The 17,743-nt window shown below is 41.0% G+C and overlaps 1 protein-coding gene across 2 annotated transcripts in view; it reads right to left on the bottom strand.

Annotated features, from left to right (window-relative positions):
• Window positions 1–5,423: 5,423 nt before the first annotated feature.
• Window positions 5,424–17,743, bottom strand: part of LOC120936982 (elongin-A-like) — a 146,667-nt gene continuing 134,347 nt past the window's right edge. For both annotated transcript variants that reach the window (XM_040349831.1, XM_040349832.1), the window contains exons 10-11: window positions 17,014–17,126; window positions 5,424–5,668 (exon numbers count right to left, since the gene is read on the bottom strand). In XM_040349831.1, coding sequence (XP_040205765.1) covers window positions 5,607–5,668; window positions 17,014–17,126 — 175 coding nt within the window. In that variant the 3' untranslated portion in view covers window positions 5,424–5,606. The remainder of the gene's footprint in view (window positions 5,669–17,013; window positions 17,127–17,743) is intronic.

The following is a 17,743-nucleotide window of genomic DNA, read 5'->3' as shown; positions in this document are numbered from 1 at the left end:
TTGTGTACAGGGCTTAACTCTCAAACGACCAGACCATACACTTCTGGGAAGGACCAATATTAACAGGTCCTCTATATTAACTAAAACTCCCTGATATCTTTCCAGGTAATGAAGCTTTAATTATTTTACTAGAGAACATGGGTAGCTGAAGAAACCTGGTAAAACAACATTCATTCAAATGTGCCACAAAGCAAACTTTTTTCAGAAAACCACTTACAACATATAAAATCATATGGCTTAATAGAGGTCTGATATGGCATGTGGCCCATTTTGGGAGCTCCTGTGTACAAACAGGAGAATTTTTAGTGTTATCTGTTTGTGTTTTGGAGGCATTATTTTCAATTCTGAATACAGCCTTCTTCCAGAATATATCTAGAAAATACAAATATTCCCTAAAATTGTAAAATATTGTATTTTTTTTAATTTTTTACTGAAGTGTTGTTTTTTGTTTTGCTTTTATATAAGCGAAGAAAAGTTAGAATCTCATTGAATTGTTTATTGTTCTATCCCCCATTAGGATATTTCTCTTGTACCTCTTATCCCAGGGAAACAACAGGAGTAAACATATTCATTCAGTGGGGGGCTTACACAGCAGTTGAGACCTGGAAATCTAAGCCCTCATATTCTATTATTATAACCACATTGATTGTGGCCTGTGTCCTTGTTGGAAAAAGTCTCCTCACTCCCTGTCTTTGTGACAGTAGTAAGCAAAGATCATTTCCACTATGGGAATGTAATACAATAGACATTTGAAAGACGTTTTAACCTTCTTTCCCCATTCACTCCGAAACAAATATTTTGGCTGGAGCTCTGCTTTAAGTTACAGTGTTTAGAATCACCAAGGTGACCTTGACCTAAATCTAGCACCTGCATTATATTACACAGCAGCAATATAGAAAGATAGCAGTGGAGATTAGCTCAGTCAGGACTCTTGTATGGAAGATTACAATGATAAACTTCTAACGTATCTTAAGAAAGTGGGCAACAAAATCAATATATCATCATATATGCAGTTACTGGCTTCTTAATGAGCTAACTGGAGATATGAACATTTCCTCCATGTGTGTTTATTTTTTATTTTCTTGTAATACTTGTGTTTTTCTTGTTTATAACCTAATTACATCAATACCCTGTGCATGAATGATGCTATTAATAAAGTTCACTCAAAGTGAATGCAATAACAGTTTAGGAATATGTTCATTAGCCAAATGCTGTAATCCTGTGAATACATCTTAACCATCTTTAGTAGTGAATAATCGATATGTTCTTTTCAATGTGTTTATTATTGCCAATAACAGTACATGAAGGGGTGTTATTTACTTTTTAATCACGTGTATATAGGTTTAGCTTGAAAACATTCAGAGGATCTGCTCTTCGAGTTCAGAACATTTTTGTTGCCTAGAATTTAATTAAAACCTGCCTGGTAAATGTCTTCATTGATTTAATAGGACAGGATTTATAAGACAAATTAAGTAATAATAGTAGTATACTTTGGTGGTGCAAGTGGACATTTTAATGGAAAGTGTACGGGCTAAAATTCTTTATCAACACCCACAGTATAACTGCTTATTCATAACAGCCTCACAAGTACAATAAAAAACACTTCAGTGTGCAGTAAAACCAGAAGGAATATATAAAAGACATCAACAGCTTGCTGGAGGATCAAACACGCTAACCAGAATCATTTTACATGCCTTAAAGGGTTACTAAAAGGAACAAAATGTTTTTCTTTATAATAACAAACATTGTTTACTTACCTCCACTGTGCAGATCGTTTTGCACAGAGTGACCCTGATCCACGTCTTCTGGGGTCCCTCGGCGGTTGTCTCTGGTCCTCCCCGCAAGAACTCATCACCCTCATGCGAGAGAGCTTGCATGGTGATGAGTCCTTGCGGGCGCGCTCCCCTGATACAGTGAGCAGCCATAGCCGCTCAATGAAACACTCGGCCCCGCCCCTCGTCACGCCAGGTCACAGGATGTGATTGACCGCAGCGCCAGCCAATGGCTGCGCTGCTCTCAATCCATCTGCTTTAGCCAATCAGTGGCCAGGCTGAGTGGCAAAGAGGATCTCGGGACCAAGCGCGGGACTTTCGAGGGGTCAGGTAAGTAAAACGGGGGCTCGGGGGAGGGGGGGGGGGCGGCGTCATCAGATGTTTTTTTCACCTTAATGCATAGATTGCATTAAGGTGAAAAAAAAAATTTCCTTTACAACTCATTTAAGTTTTTTCAGTCCCTTGCCCAGAACTTTTGTAATCTTGTTCTTCTTTTTAATCATTATGTCCATCAGGTTTTTTTTTTTTTGGGCTTTTATTCTAGAGATAAGGAAACAGGAGCAAAACTTGCACACAGCACACTGATCGTCCTAGTGGTCCAAATGCTGTAAGGAGAGGAGGTGTCAGAATAAGTCTGATCTTCAGAGAAAAGCAGGTTGAGTTCCCAGCACAGATAGAGAACGGACTATGGACAATTTACCCCCCTTTATGAACAACACTGCATTCATTTAAGTGACAATTGCGCGGTCGTGCGATGCTGTACCCAAACAAATTTTATGTCCTTTTTCCCCCACAAATAGAGCTTTCGTTTAGTGGTATTTTATCACACCTGTGGTTTTAGTTTTTTGCACCACAAACAAAAAGAACAGAATTAAAAAAAAAAAAAAAAAATTTACTTTCTGCTATAAAACATATCCAATGTAAAAAAATAAAAATAAAATCAATTTAGGCTAATATGTATTCTGCTACATATTATTGGTGAGAAAAATCCCAATAAGCATCTACAAACTATGGGATGTCTTTATTTATTTTACTATTCTAAATGGTGGTGATTAGCGACTTATAGCGGGACTGGGATATTGCGGTGGATAGACGGGACACTGACACTTTTGGGGGACCAGTGACACCAATGCAATGATCAGTGCTAAAAATATACACTGTCACTAATAATGACACTGGCTGGGAATGGGGTTAAACATCAGGGGCGATCAAAGGGTTAACTGTATGCCTAACCATTTTGTTTTCACTGTGTAGGAGGTGCTTTTACTATTGGAAGGCATTGATCCATGTTCCTGCTTAGCAGGAACACAGGATCAATGCCTTCCTTACTGACAGAACAGCGATCTGCCTTGTTTACATAGGCAGGTGGATGTTTTGGCTCTCTGCCTAATGATTGGCGGGTGCCGGCAGACAGAGTCCACAGTGTGCATGCGTGCCCCAGACCTGGAAAGGTCGGATCATGTACTAGGTTTGTGATTCGATACAGAGCGGCCGCCCTGCTGCAGTATATCTGCAGTGGGAGGTCAGGAACAGGTCAATAGGGAAGCAGAGGAACACCAGGGATTTCACACAAAGGAAGCAATGCATAAAGAACAGGTTACTTATTCATACAAGTACATGGTGCAGGAGGAACATATCAGGAATATGAAATGTTGTGTTAACAAAGTCCTCTATCCTATAGACCCCATTTTCTCAGTGTGTGCAGTGTTACAACTCGGTCCCTTCACAACCATATACTTGACACTACAGCTGCCTGGTGGGGTATGGGCATTGTTTTATTAGTATACACCATTTGGCATTTTTAAAGCATTAAAAACAGCTGGACATACTGTATATTTTGGCTCCACAGACAATCTTTAAAATGACAAATCTCTTGAGAAAGTCATCCTGTGAACTGCACAAGCGAGCAGTTTCTTCAGTGCGCACGTGCCGATGACGGCAGCATAAATGCGGATACAGTGAATGAAGATCTCCTACCTAAACTATGCAAGTTTGAGAAATTCACAGTACCTACAGGTAAGCCTTATTATAGGCTTACCTGTAGGTAAAAGTGGTTGTACAGGGTAATACAAGAAAGTTAACCATAGTGCTTAATGCACTCTACTTACACCAGTAGATTTTACTAAACCAGTTATGCTGCTAAAAGTGCATTTTTACAGCTGCTTTTTCCTGGCAATGGTACTGGCTTTGCAGCTCATTTTTTCTAATGCCCTGTGTGTGCAAGGCCTTAATATATACACAAGATCTCCTGCATGGAATGTCAGCTTCACTGTGTCCATGCAGAAGGCTGCCATTACAAAACAAGCATTTTTGCTGACTGTCTGAGGTGAGCAGAGATGCTTCATAATTGTTCAGGGAAAAGCTGCTGAAAAGAGGGAGTCATCATTGTACTCTGAAAACGGAAGAAGGATAGAGATGTCATGCATGCACTGCTGTCCCACAAATAAGGGTGAGTCCTGACATTCAAGCAACTCACTTGGAAGACAAGCACACATCTCACTGCCTGTCTGCCCCCCCCCCCCCGAGCTACAGTGCTTCCTCTAGCCCTCGTTTTCACTGCACGCGGGTTTGAAATCATACGAGTTCAGCTGAACTTGCAGTTTCATTGCGAGTTCAGGGGGAATTGAACAACATCATGCACAGATGTCTATTGAAATCGCCCTCAAAGTCACCAAAAGCAATGCAGGAACTACTTTTGGAAAATTGCTGCAGCACCACAAAATCATCGGCGCACCGATTGGGACAATGTTGTTGCCGGCAATAGGCTGCAATTTGGCATGTGATTTGACATGTCAAATCATGCTGATGTGAACAGAGGCGTACATCCCTTTCACAGTAGTGGCCCGATCGGGTCCATCTATCCTTGTCTGTTTCAGACCCTCCATTCTCCTCTATGGAGCAGCGGGGGGTAAACATACATCACAGGTTCACCTTATCTATCACTTCATAAAGTGAACACGTACCTTTCCAAAAAAACATTGGTTTTGCCAAGACTGGCCATACCTTCTGCAATTTTCTTGTACAATTTTCTTTTAGATTTACCAAAAAACATATAATATGGAGGTCAAACCTAAACATATCTTTCAATCTCTATCCAAACAGGCAAGCTCTTGCACTATATAGTTGGAGGTGAATCTAAAGGAAATTGTACAAGAAAATTGCATAATGTATGGCTAGCTTAAGTGAGCAGCCTGTATTATTTCAGTAACCCCACAACGTTTTGTCAATTTATCTGATAGTAGTGTGGAATTGGAAGAAGGCAGAAATTAATAAAATACATAAAAGTAGAAATTATCTATTCACTGACAAGAAAGCCTTTATTAAACAAAAATAAAACTTGAAATTAACATTATTTGAAAATACTTTTTTTTAGGGAAAATTCTTTAATTGAAAATAAATTTATATTACCAACAAAAAATAGCAGATCGGTTGAAATTTACACAAAGTACGCCTGTGCGATGCAAGATGAAGGATTTGCTTATTCTTACACATACTGTAATTACTAGGAAATTGAAATATATGACGAAGTATAAACGTTGCTGTGCAGCATATTTTTCTAGGTCATCTGTCATGAATGAAGGTTCTGTTTCGCCAACTCATCCCCTCGGCAGAAAACAAACAAAAAAAAACTCATACATTGCCATATTATTGTTATGACAGCTCCACTATTGTGTTTTATTTTAATACAATATATACTAATTCATGCATAGATTAACATTTTTTCAAAATGCCAAGCATGACAAACGAACAAAACACAAACAGTTTCTTCTTTTTTTTTATTATTATTTTTTATCTTAACCTCATCATAGCAACCGTTTAACAAGGCGCCAAATCTCATCTTGGCCCTACTCTGTTCTTGAAAGCTCTCATTGATTTGGCCATCATTGGGGCAATCTCTAGAAAAGAGAAAATAGGTTTTGAACAATTATTATATTGATAAACAATTAATAAGCATGTAAAAGGCAAAAAAACATGGGAAAATGCAACAGACATAAAATATGTATCCGGACATTTACATTTATGTCAGGCAAAAATATAGCCAACTAGGACATATACCTCCCAGCAGTATACAATGTTAATAGTGATGCTATAAAAAATAATAAAAAAAAAAGAACGAAAACAAGCCTATAAAACAATATTACAATACTCAAACACTATCCAGCAAAATAATCAGTGCAGCAGTCAGACTTTATATATTTTTAAATATAAGCTTTTCGTTAACACAGCCAGATACATATTTTTAGGTACTTAGTACTTTTACCCTTTTGTTCTTTAGTCAAATTAGTGACTCCATCTGTCAGTAACAGCTGCTTGAGGGACTATCACACCACAAGGGGTGCATTCAACAGTGTGAGGAGGCTCATTTAACATTTCACTAAATTAGTAGCTTATATTTGTGAAGTTAGAGTGGGAAATTTATACAAAGTTATTTGAAATAATAAGCCATTACAATTGTCCTGATAACCAAGAAGACTAAATATTGCTGGAGATACATTCTCCAATCATCTTTGAATTAATGTTGCAAAGTCCCTCATATATATTCTAAATCTCAAATTTCTAGAGGTTTTATAATTTTACCGTTTTGACAGTCTAGTAAAAAATAAAATTGACAAAATAGATAGAACATGGTCTCTTACCAGCTGTTACATTTGATGCAGTGAATATAATTCTTTATACACTGGGAATTACTATTACAACATTGAATTAGCACTTTAAATGCTACTGAACTGGCCTTCAAAAAAAACCCTCAAAACCCATCTTTTCTGAAGGCAAAAGGACAGTAGGGAACGGATACTAAGCGCCCAGAGGCGATTCAGTTCGCGTGTGTTGCGCTATATAAAAGTTTCTCACTCACTCACTAAATAAATATTAAAGTGATTTTTAAAGACTGAAGCTCCTATACTTGACAATTCTGTTGTATTTTATTTTTTGCTACCCAGGCATTAGAGAAGCCACCAAGATCTCGTAGGCTCTGCACCACTAGTTAAAATGATGAAAGTGTTAGACACATAAAAAGGGGACTAGGTTTAATATGTAATGTAACCCGTTCTTGCAACTATTCAGATAGTCTTCCCTGGAGGCATTGAGAGCTCCACCTTGTTCTTTATGTCCACTAGGTGGCATGCTCTACTTTCTGTGTGCCTATTGTGTGCAATAGAGTCCTTTGCAATGTTATAGTGATAATATTTGTTGGCTAAGATATTAAAAATGCAAGTTTTTGGGACCTTCCATGGGTCCCTTTGTAGCTGGCCAGCTAAGACCTTTCCTAGGTTGCCAATATGACTTTCATGTGTAGCACTACCCCCGGAGGAGCTGCTGGATTTTTGGGCGGCACATTACCTCATGGCTCCTCCGAATTCCTAGGGGTGAATGATGCATATTGCATATAGTAGAAGTAAAGGAATGTCTACGACAGGTACTCTTTGCTGTGTTCTTTATTACCCATCCAGGTAAAAACAGTAAACTAATGGTGAGGAAAGTGAAGTTGAAGAAGAAGGGAAAATAGCAGATTCAGGCGTGAGGATAGGAAACAGTCCTGCTCCCAAGCGTAACACTTCTATGCGCCACTCCTGCCGGAGTGGGTTCAGCGTACCCGGACAGGCCTCTCTCACTGACCTGGCAGCCAGAGTATCACTCAGACAATTGTAGGATAAAGTCTCTGCCACTGACCCTCCTTGGTGAACTTGAACTTGAGGAGAAGTCTCTGCCACAGACCCTCCTCGGTGAGAGTCTCAGAAAGATACCTCTGCCACAAGCCCTCTCTGGATTGAATTCTTGGAGATATACCTCCTTGGATGAGTTACGCCTGGATCTCCTTCAACTTGTCACCCAGGTACAATCCCTCAGTGTCTGGCTACCTTGATCTCCGGTGGTTTGTCCAGGCCCTTTTGGACAGCCAGCCTCTCAATGGCGCTCCTCAGACTGACTCCCCACTGAGCAGCAATACAGCTTGGGATCCTCCAAGGGTGGAACCCAGTCACTCACTTGGTCCCCGTTGCTGTTCAGATGCTCCAGGCCAGCATGGCTCCGGAACCAGGAACACCGTGTTGCACGCACGCCCCGGTCAGGTAGGCCATAACGCCGGGGCACCGTGATGTGGCCACCCTTGAAGAGGACCCAGAACCAAATGGCGTCTGCCCCATAAATACCCCTCCCCAGCAGCAACGGGGCTGGAAGAACACCCCAGTACAACAGAATAAGCCTGCAGCACAGCCAAGCTGAGGCAGAGACTCTGTTTTGCACTTAACAATCTGGATCAGAGTCTAACTACACTCTGGTCTTACCCTTAAATTTGACTAGCACCGGTACCATAAAGTACACAGGCGCTACATATGCATATACAGCTATACCTGCTAATAACCTTAATACAGTTCATATGTTCATATGTGAGAGATAAAAGCAGAGTTACTGTGACTTTAAATATGGATGTCATAACGGTTGTATATTGTGTTCACAGAAGCAAAACAAGAGACTATGCCTTTTAAGATTTGTTGTGTGACTGTAAGGTAAGCTCAATGACACAGCAGAATTGAAACCAGAAAGCATAGAGTTAAGCTTTTGTGACTCATTAGGAGTCTTGGCTAATCACAGCCAATCTCACATTGAGCAAAAGTCTTGGCCAATCACAGCCAGCCTTACACTCATTCTGTCTGAAAAAAGAGAGAGAGCGAGAGCGAGAGAGATCTGAACAGACACACACCAGAGTTCAGTTTTATGGAAGTTCTGCAAGGTGTTACCATTGCATGCGTCTTAATAGACTGCAATTTGTGTTAAATAGAAATTTGGCTCCCTCTGGTGTTTTTTATGCTAGACTATTAAAGCTTGTTTGGTTCGGTTATTCATGGATAGGCATCATGGGCATTGCGGTATCAGAGACAAAGACCATATTGACGTGGGCAGAATTGAGACTACATTACCTAAAAGGTCATTATACTACCAAAGTGCAATGTGCCACGTACAGCCTGATAGTACTTATTTAAGACAAGCAGGGACTTAGCCCGTGCTCTCGGGACGCTACCTTCCAGCCAGCAGGAGGCCCGCGTTGAGGCCTGCAGTAAATGCGCCTAGGCATGAGAAGCCTGGGCCTAAAGTTAAAGAGAGCGGATCACCTAGCCAGAGAGGGATCCTTGCGGACAATTTCACTGACAGAACAGAAGAGGGCCAGTCTGAAACTCACAGAATCCGGAGTTGCCTTTTCCACCGGTACCCAGGGAGTGGCCGTGTGGAGGACCAGGGGCCCATGTTACAGAGAGACTGATCACTGAAGGAAGGATCCGGACTGAGGAAAACCAGCGAAGTGAGGCCTCATTTGGTGAGCGGGCACTTGCCCATCAACATAGTTAACTGACTCGAAGGAGTTTGACTTTCATAGATTTCACTTGTGCTTGCTGGCGTCTGCAGTGACGCAAGCAGGGACACACTGCCTCCTGAGAGCGATACGACACCTCGGGAGAATTAGCATTCAGTTTTACCACTACATTGTGTGCATGAAGCGTTTGCCTTTTCTTCCACCCTGTTTATCAGAATTCAAATAAGTGCACCAACGGAGCTAGCAGAAGATTAACTGGCTCTTAAAAGGAACAGCCACCTGTCTTATTCCCACAAGTTGTTACTACAGGACACGCACCAGTTGAATTATCCACTAGGGGGAACCATACAGTTGGGAGTCTATGCGTTTGCTTGCATCACATTGTGATTTTTGCTGTTTTATGCGAGACCTGGTGGAGAGGTGTCCCTGTGCTGATGTCATTGCATTGAGAGATTCCTCCACCATACTCTCACTCAGATCAAGTTATTTGGGTCTGATTGCAGTGATATTTTGAACCAGCTGTATTCCATTGATTTTTACAGAGAGCTGTATGTAGTTAATGTTCTTTGCATAACTATTGTTCTATTCTTTTGCCAAGTAAACACCTTATCACTGGTTAAGCAATATCTTGTGTGGGACTGTCTGTAGCAGTTGTGTGGCAGGTGAATACCACCAAGGTAACAATATTTGACTACATTCATTATTGTGTGGTATCATTGTGCACTCCTATAGCTATTCGGGGGCTAAAATCACATTATTGTCCATTTGTGCCAAGGAGGGATCGAGCCAAATTCTGGGGGGTTGACAAAGTGCAGGCCCAAAATTAAACCAGCAGCTCCAGGGGTAGTGCTACAGAAGCAAGTGACCAAAATAGGTATGCAATACAGATATATATGTTCCTATTGTTATAATGTGATTAGAACTGTATACCAACTAGTTATATGTTCACTTGTAGTTCCACCAAACCAAACCTCAAACAGCACATTTAAATTCCAAACCTCAAACGTGCTATAAACTGCAATAGCAAACGTTCCAGCAAACAGCAATATGGAGCGAGTAAAACTATTAAGCCACAGAAAGCTTGTAAAATGTTTAAATAACTTAAAGTGAGAGTACAGATACTGAAGAAAGAAATATATCTACCATTTTATGTAGAATGACAAGATTGAACAGCTGAACCGCCATTTGTTATACTTTATTCAACACGTGTTTGTACATGGACTGCCTGCTGCGAAATTGTCAGTGTTGTACAAGAAGAAAAGCTGAAGTTAATAAAGAAGTTATCTCAAGAGTTTGGTGTGCTCTTTAAACCTTCTGCTTCCATAGAATGGCACTAGAGGAATTATAGAGTTACAGATAGTCTTGTTTTGGACTAAAAGATCAGAAAAATCTAAATTCTTCTAATGCCACAGCACATAAAGTCGCTTCATAGTGCTGCGCCTGCCACACCCTTCCTCAGGCAATTTAAAATGGTTCTGAAATACATTTATACAGTTATAAAGAAGGAAAAAAAAAACTCAACCAACTCCTATAGTTACTCTCATGCCCTGTACACACGATCGGTTCATCCGATGAAAACAATCTGATGGATTTTTTTCATCAGATATCCGATGAAGCTGACTTTCATCAGTCGTGCCTACACACCATCGGTTTAACAACCGATCGTTTCAGAACACAACGACGTGCTGAAAAAAATGAAGTTCAATGCTTCCGAGCATGCGTCGACTTGATTATGAGCATGCGTGTATTTTTAACTGATGGACACACCCACAGGCGATCGTTTTTTTAACCATCAGATAATTTTAAAACAAGTTCCTAGTTCTTTCACCGAAAAAAACGATGGGGCCCACACACGACTGGTTCGTCTGATGAAAACTGTCCATCAGACGAACCAACCGTGTGTACGTGGCATAAGGAGTCTGTCTGAGAATATATATATATATATATATATATATATATATATATATATATATATATATATATATATTATACACACACACACACACACACACACATATACACACACACACATACATACACACACACACACACACATATATACATACATTTACAATGTCCGTCAAGGATTCTTTTTCATTATAGTTACATAGTTACATAGTTACATAGTTAGTCAGGTTGAAAAAAGACACAAGTCCATCCAGTTCAACCACAAAAAACAAAATAAAAAAAACACAGTAAAATCCTATACACCCAACTCCATACCCACAGTTGATCCAGAGGAAGGCAAAAAACCCCAGCGGAGCATGATCCAATTTGCTACAGCAGGGGAAAAAATTCCTTCCTGATCCCCCGAGAGGCAATCGGATTTACCCTGGATCAACTATACCTACAAATCTTAGTACTCAGTTATATTCTGTACATTTAGGAAAGAATCCAGACCTTTCTTAAAGCAATCTACTGAGCTGGCCAGAACCACCTCTGGAGGGAGTCTGTTCCACATTTTCACAGCTCTTACTGTGAAAAAACCTTTCCGTATTTGGAGGTTAAATCTCTTTTCCTCTAGACGTAAAGAGTGCCCCCTTGTCCTCAGTGATGACCGTAAAGTGAATAACTCAACACCAAGTTCACTGTATGGACCTCTTATATATTTGTACATGTTGATCATATCCCCCCTTATTCTCCTCTTCTCAAGAGTGAATACATTTAGTTCCTCTAATCTTTCCTCATAGCTGAGCTCCTCCATGCCTCTTATCAGTTTGGTTGCTCTTCTCTGCACTTTCTCCAGTTCTCCTATATCCTTTTTGAGAACTGGTGCCCAAAACTGAACTGCATATTCCAGATGAGGTCTTACTAATGATTTGTACAGGGGCAAAATTATATCTCTGTCTCTGGAGTCCATACCTCTCTTAATACAAGAAAGGACTTTGCTCGCTTTGGAAACCGCAGCTTGGCATTGCATGCCATTATTGAGCTTATGATCAACTAAAACCCCCAGATCCTTCTCCACTACAGACCCCCCCAGTTGTACTCCCCCTAGTATGTATGATGCATGCATATTCTTAGCCCCCAAGTGCATAACTTTACATTTATCTACATTAAACCTCATCTGCCACTTAGTCGCCCAATCAGACAGAGCATTGAGGTCGGCTTGTAAATTGGAGACATCCTGTAAGGACGTTATTCCACTGCATAGCTTGGTGTCATCTGCAAAGACAGAAATGTTACTTTTGATCTCAGACCCAATATCATTTATAAATGGTTGTATTTTATGGCTTCCATTTGTAACTACGTATGTATACATATGTCAGTTTCAGAACCAAGTGGGTTTTGAAAACTTGCATTTGTAATTACGTTAGATAAAAACAAAGCATATTTACCCACCCCCCGCCAAAAAAAAATATATTATTGCTGTTTTTTTTTCCAGGTTTAATTTTCACACTTCCTGTCCAAAGGTGGCGATGCTCACTCACTCCACCGTATCTCTGGAGAAGCCATATTTTCACACAAGCTGGACTACCAATACAGTAGGTCTTCCTCTCCATTACATTGGAATGGAAGGGAATAACAGTTTACAGGAGAAAGATAAAATGATTTGCCCTTTCAATTCAGCTTATTTAAGTGACCAGGCAGTGTCTTTCTGCAAGAACACCAGGTATTTTTCTGTACCTACTGAAAATTCAAGGCTCCAGTCACACCATCGCTGTGGCCAATACCGCATTCTTTCGTACCTTGTTTATTCAGCTAGAGGTGTGTGCATGCTCTCCAGATTTCTCTATGGGGGCGCAGCAGCTGTACAGACACAGCCATTCTCCTAATGTGGCAGGCATGCAAGGGCAGGTGTGGCCCCAAATGGAGACAGTGTGCAGTTGAGTACATACAACCACTGCGTCCCAATTGAGAAATATAGGCTGTCTGTACGCAGTGCCTTTGTAAACACACCCAAGGACTGATAAGCTGCAATATATTAAATCAGGATATAAAAGGAGTCACCCAATATAGGCCTTAATAGGGCCACAAACAAATTCAAACCTAATAAAGGCCCTCTCTAAACCTGTGCAAATTGATTCTGACACAAGCTAGTCTCTGATCAAATATGCCACCAATTACGTTGTAGTTCCTGTGACCAGTAATCACATAAATAGGTTTACCCTCACTACTACAGAACGTGCATGTTGTACACGAGTCATGGAATGGCCCAATCTTATTTTTAGAGCTCATGTTTTAGCTAAAACATGTTGTGTGCAATTTAGTTTATTAAATAGCCTTTTCTTCTTTTTTATTCTTTAACTCTGGATATAGAAGGAATAAATAAAGTCCAACTGCCAGTTGACCCTCGAACCCACCCCCATTTCTACCCCACTAGCACCCTTCCGTGCACCCATTTCTGAAGAACAAATTAAACATTTGTACCTTAAATTTAGGCACCTTCTAGACAGTCACATGACAAGCAGGGAGGTTTTTCAGCATTGCCAAAGGGCTCTCCTCAAGGCTGTTTAAAATGGCACTCGTGTTCTAATGTATGTGCCCCATTTTTTGCAGAATTTTACTGTGCTTTGTGTGGACAAGGCATGTTCCAGTGACAGCCTGGGTTCACTGGAAGAGGTTTAATGATGCTGGAGATCATTCAATCTGGAAAAGGGGAAGCCAACAGCATTTGAGAATGACACCGAGGGCAGCACTGGGGTGCAGAGAGGGAGAGTAGAGAATTAAAAATGAAGAAATTCTACTTTTTTTGGCAGTATCCCGTTAAGGAGATTGGAGGAAATCTCATGGACTATCACCAGGAGTGGTGTCTCCATTGGTAAATTTTCCCCACACTTCCTGTTCCAGGAATTATTCATAACATCTTGTCCTGGTGTTGATGGTCACTGGAAAAATTGGGATGAATCTCTGTAGTAATACAGTCTGACAGATTATTACTTGTCCCCACACCCAAATGTGCATGTTTTTGGGCATAACTATATATGCAACAATGTGCACGCATAGGAACTTGCACACATTGATGCACAGGCACGTCCACCACAGATACTGGTGCCTGGAGGATTTAAACCTGGTCCCTGCATGAGATCATTGCCGAATGATCTTTCAGCTTAAGTTCCTGTTATCCTTGATCCTGAACTTGCTTAACCTTGTTTTATGGTTGAACTTGACTGACTTTTTTCAACAAGACTAACTATGTTGACCTTGCTTTCATCTGACCTGCTTCTTGATAATCATTGTCCATCTAGGTTTGCTGCCAACCCTTGTTAGCGATCTGGACTCTTGACGAAGATTTGGAAATCAAATTCTGTACCTTCCTGCCTGCATGTTGCCAACCTCTGCTCAGCCCTGACCTTGATCCTGCTCATGATTTGGTGCCTTGATGGCGTTACTGAACTTGACTTCCAACCCAGCTCTGAGTTCTACTAGACTTGGTGTATTCTGGGTGCCCTCATCACTGTGCTTCTGCTTACTTGACACCAGCATCCAGGGGCGATCCTAGGCGGGGTGCCAGGTGTGCAGTGCACCCAGGCGCTGCAGGGGGGGGGGGGCGCGGAAGTGCCAAAGTGCTTCACCTCCCTCCTCCTCTCTGTATGCTTTGAAATGCCTGGTGTTACGGCGGTGACAGGGGCGGACTAAGCATTGATGTCAACTTACTGTGGACAGCAGGTAGCAGCCATTACTTCTAACTACATACATGCTCAGCGATGTATGTACAGTTAGAAGCTCTGATCCTGGTGTCTGTCTCCCCTTCCCCCTTAGTGTCCTGCACTCGGTGTGTGATCTCTGCTTCAGATCTCCCCGCCCACTCTGCTGGGAGAATCGTGAGGCAGAGCACACTGCAGGAAGGTGAGCTGAGCTGGGGGAAGTCTGGGGAGGTTGCAAACTTTCTGCTAGCAGGATTTGTTTTTCAGTGAAAAAGGGTCCTAGCCTAGGTGACCAGGTAAACTTGAAAAGACAGCAGAGAGAGAGGGTAGGTAGGCTGCCACAGAAACATTTGTAAAGGGGAGGAGTTAGTAAGATGACCACGCCCATGTGGGGGCGCCAGAAATATTTCTGCACCCAGGCGCCTGTGACCCTAAGGTTCGTTTTTTATTAGATCAATTGATTGCTGTAAGCTAGAGCATTTAAATATCACTTGCCTCGTTTTTCCTTTTGACCTCCAAAATACAGTAATCCAGGTTTGAAAATGCCATTTCCTGCCTCTCCTCTTCTTGCTTTCCACCAGCATCTGAGCCGTTTTGCATGGAGGAAAGCAGAATGTGCTCACCCCCTCCCTATGACTACAGCCCTGCGTGAAGATGCTCTCTTATCTCTCACAGGCATGGAGGCTAAGCCTAATGGGAACTGTAGTTCCCATTAGGCCGTGATGTAGCAAGGATGAATGCGCACCGCAAACCAGGAAGTCAGTGAGAATAATGATTCAGGAGTGCTGGAGGTGAATAAAAAAGCCTGATTTCAACAGGTATCAAACTAGTTATAATGCAAAACATTACTTTTTACTTTATCAGCTACTGTCAGACTTTAATTTAAGAGGAAAATATTTTTGTCTTTACAACCCCTTTAAGCTGACGTTAAATAAAATTTTCATCCCAATTGGATATAGGAAATGTAATACTCTTAACCACTTCCTACCCGCCGTACGACTATAAATGGCCTCTCTTTGAAGAGGAATACCGGGGTTATGGTAGCAGCTAGCTACCATTACCTCGGTAGCCTCTTCAGGAGCCGGCGGTTTTCTTCCAGATAAAAGTGGTTTCTGCGGTGGATTAGCCACAAGATCACTTTTATCGGCGGTATGTTTGGGGGTTCAAAGTAATTTTCTAGCAAAAAAAAAATGTTAAATGTTTTAACGTGTAAACACCAAAGCTCAGAAATAGGCTTGGTAATGTAGTGGTTGATGTCCACCATGAAGTGTAATTGAGTAACAGTGTAATTGCAATTATTGTATCTTGACACTATATACATTTTTTTTAATTATGTACCAATAATATATTTTTTTCATTTTATCGCATGTTTTATCTAGGGTACCAAGATAGTCCACTTTTTGTCAGTTTCCACCTCATTGGAGACCTCTCTTGGGGAGCGGTCTTCCTGCTTCCCATTATTCCCCAATTGCATAGATGGAGATGGTCCAATTCTAGTATATGGTTATATAAATTTTTACAATGCTACTATGAATACCGGTAGTTTGATATTTCAATACTTCATAATGTTTGGCAACGTCAGAAATATTTTGAATTTAAGCTGTGGCGAAATGTGTTCTTATATATGCCCCATCAGAAACTATGTACAGTATTTATCGGCGTATACCGCGCACTTTTTTGCCCTGAAAATCAGGGCAAAATCGTGGGTGCGCGATATACGCTGATACCCGCTTTCCCACGCCGAGTTTGAATACTGTGCCGACATATACCGAGCGCAGTACACTCGTGTATAGTCGGCCAGTCTCGGCTCCTCTCGCGCTGACGTACAGGACGTCAGTGCGAGAGTAGCCGAGCCCGCTCGACCATACACGAGTGTACTGCGCTCTGTATATGTCGGCGCAGTATTCAAACTCGGCGCGGGAAACGAGCGGGGAGGACGCCGCAGAAGGACGCCGGACCCGACGAAGAGGACACCCGAAGCCGCAGACGGACGCCGGACCCGACGAGGCCGCCGCGCAAGACACCAAAACTGTAAGTACAAAAAAACTTTTTTCCACAGGAATTTCGGGCAACTTTAGGGGTGCGCGCTCTACGCGGGAGCGTGCTATACCCCAATAAATACGGTATATCATCCCCAAGTATGCGAGCCTCCACCTTCAGCTTGGCAGCACAGATCTCACTTGGCAAGTCAATACATTATTTTCTACATTTAGTAATGTGCAACAGACATCTGTGGGGAACCAGCTGTAAAAAATACATTTACAGTACACAAGTTTTATTTTCTTATCTGTCACTGCAGGCTAGAAAAGTCATTACAACAAATAAAGAAAAACTGCTCACTTACTCCTTACAATCTTTTTTGTGTCTTGACTTGGTCCTCCATGCTGGCTATTGCTCACAGGAACATTTGAATTTGAATTTGAAATACTGGATTCCTTGGACTCTTGTTTTTGTAACCTACATAAACAAAAGATAACATTTTGCTCGTAAATCAGGTCAAACACCTTTGCAGGTATATAACACCCTTATAATGAATTTGGCGGACAATGCTTGACTTTTAGCCTCATATTTTTAGTAGTTCTGCAGCTGGAGGGCCACAGCTCGAGCACCCATGTTCTATCAAATTAAATCTGGCTATAGGCAGATAGTACTTTGCACACCATTGCTGTTCTATATATCTTAATAAGACCAAATAGCAAATGAAAAAGTAAATATATCTGAGAATCCACATGGAGCAATAAATGTTATATATATTATATATATATATATATATATATATATATATATATATATATATATATATATATATATATATATATATATATATATATATAAAATATATATAAAAAACATGATCAACCACCCAAAGTCCAGAAAAGACAGCTGGAAGTATATAATATTCCACAGATTAGAAAACAACTATTTTTTCGATAACTGAAGAAGAGTCAATATGGAGGAAGGGAGGGAAAACAAAAAAAAATAAAAAAATACTAGAAGATCTCATTAAACTTAAAAGAACAATGCTAAAACTTTCTAGCACTAGGAGTGAAAACATGAATACATTTTAGAAATGG

This window comes from Rana temporaria, chromosome 4 (assembly GCF_905171775.1).
Source record: "Rana temporaria chromosome 4, aRanTem1.1, whole genome shotgun sequence".
Lineage (NCBI taxonomy): Eukaryota > Metazoa > Chordata > Amphibia > Anura > Ranidae > Rana > Rana temporaria.
This window is presented reverse-complemented; position numbering and strand designations above follow the sequence as displayed.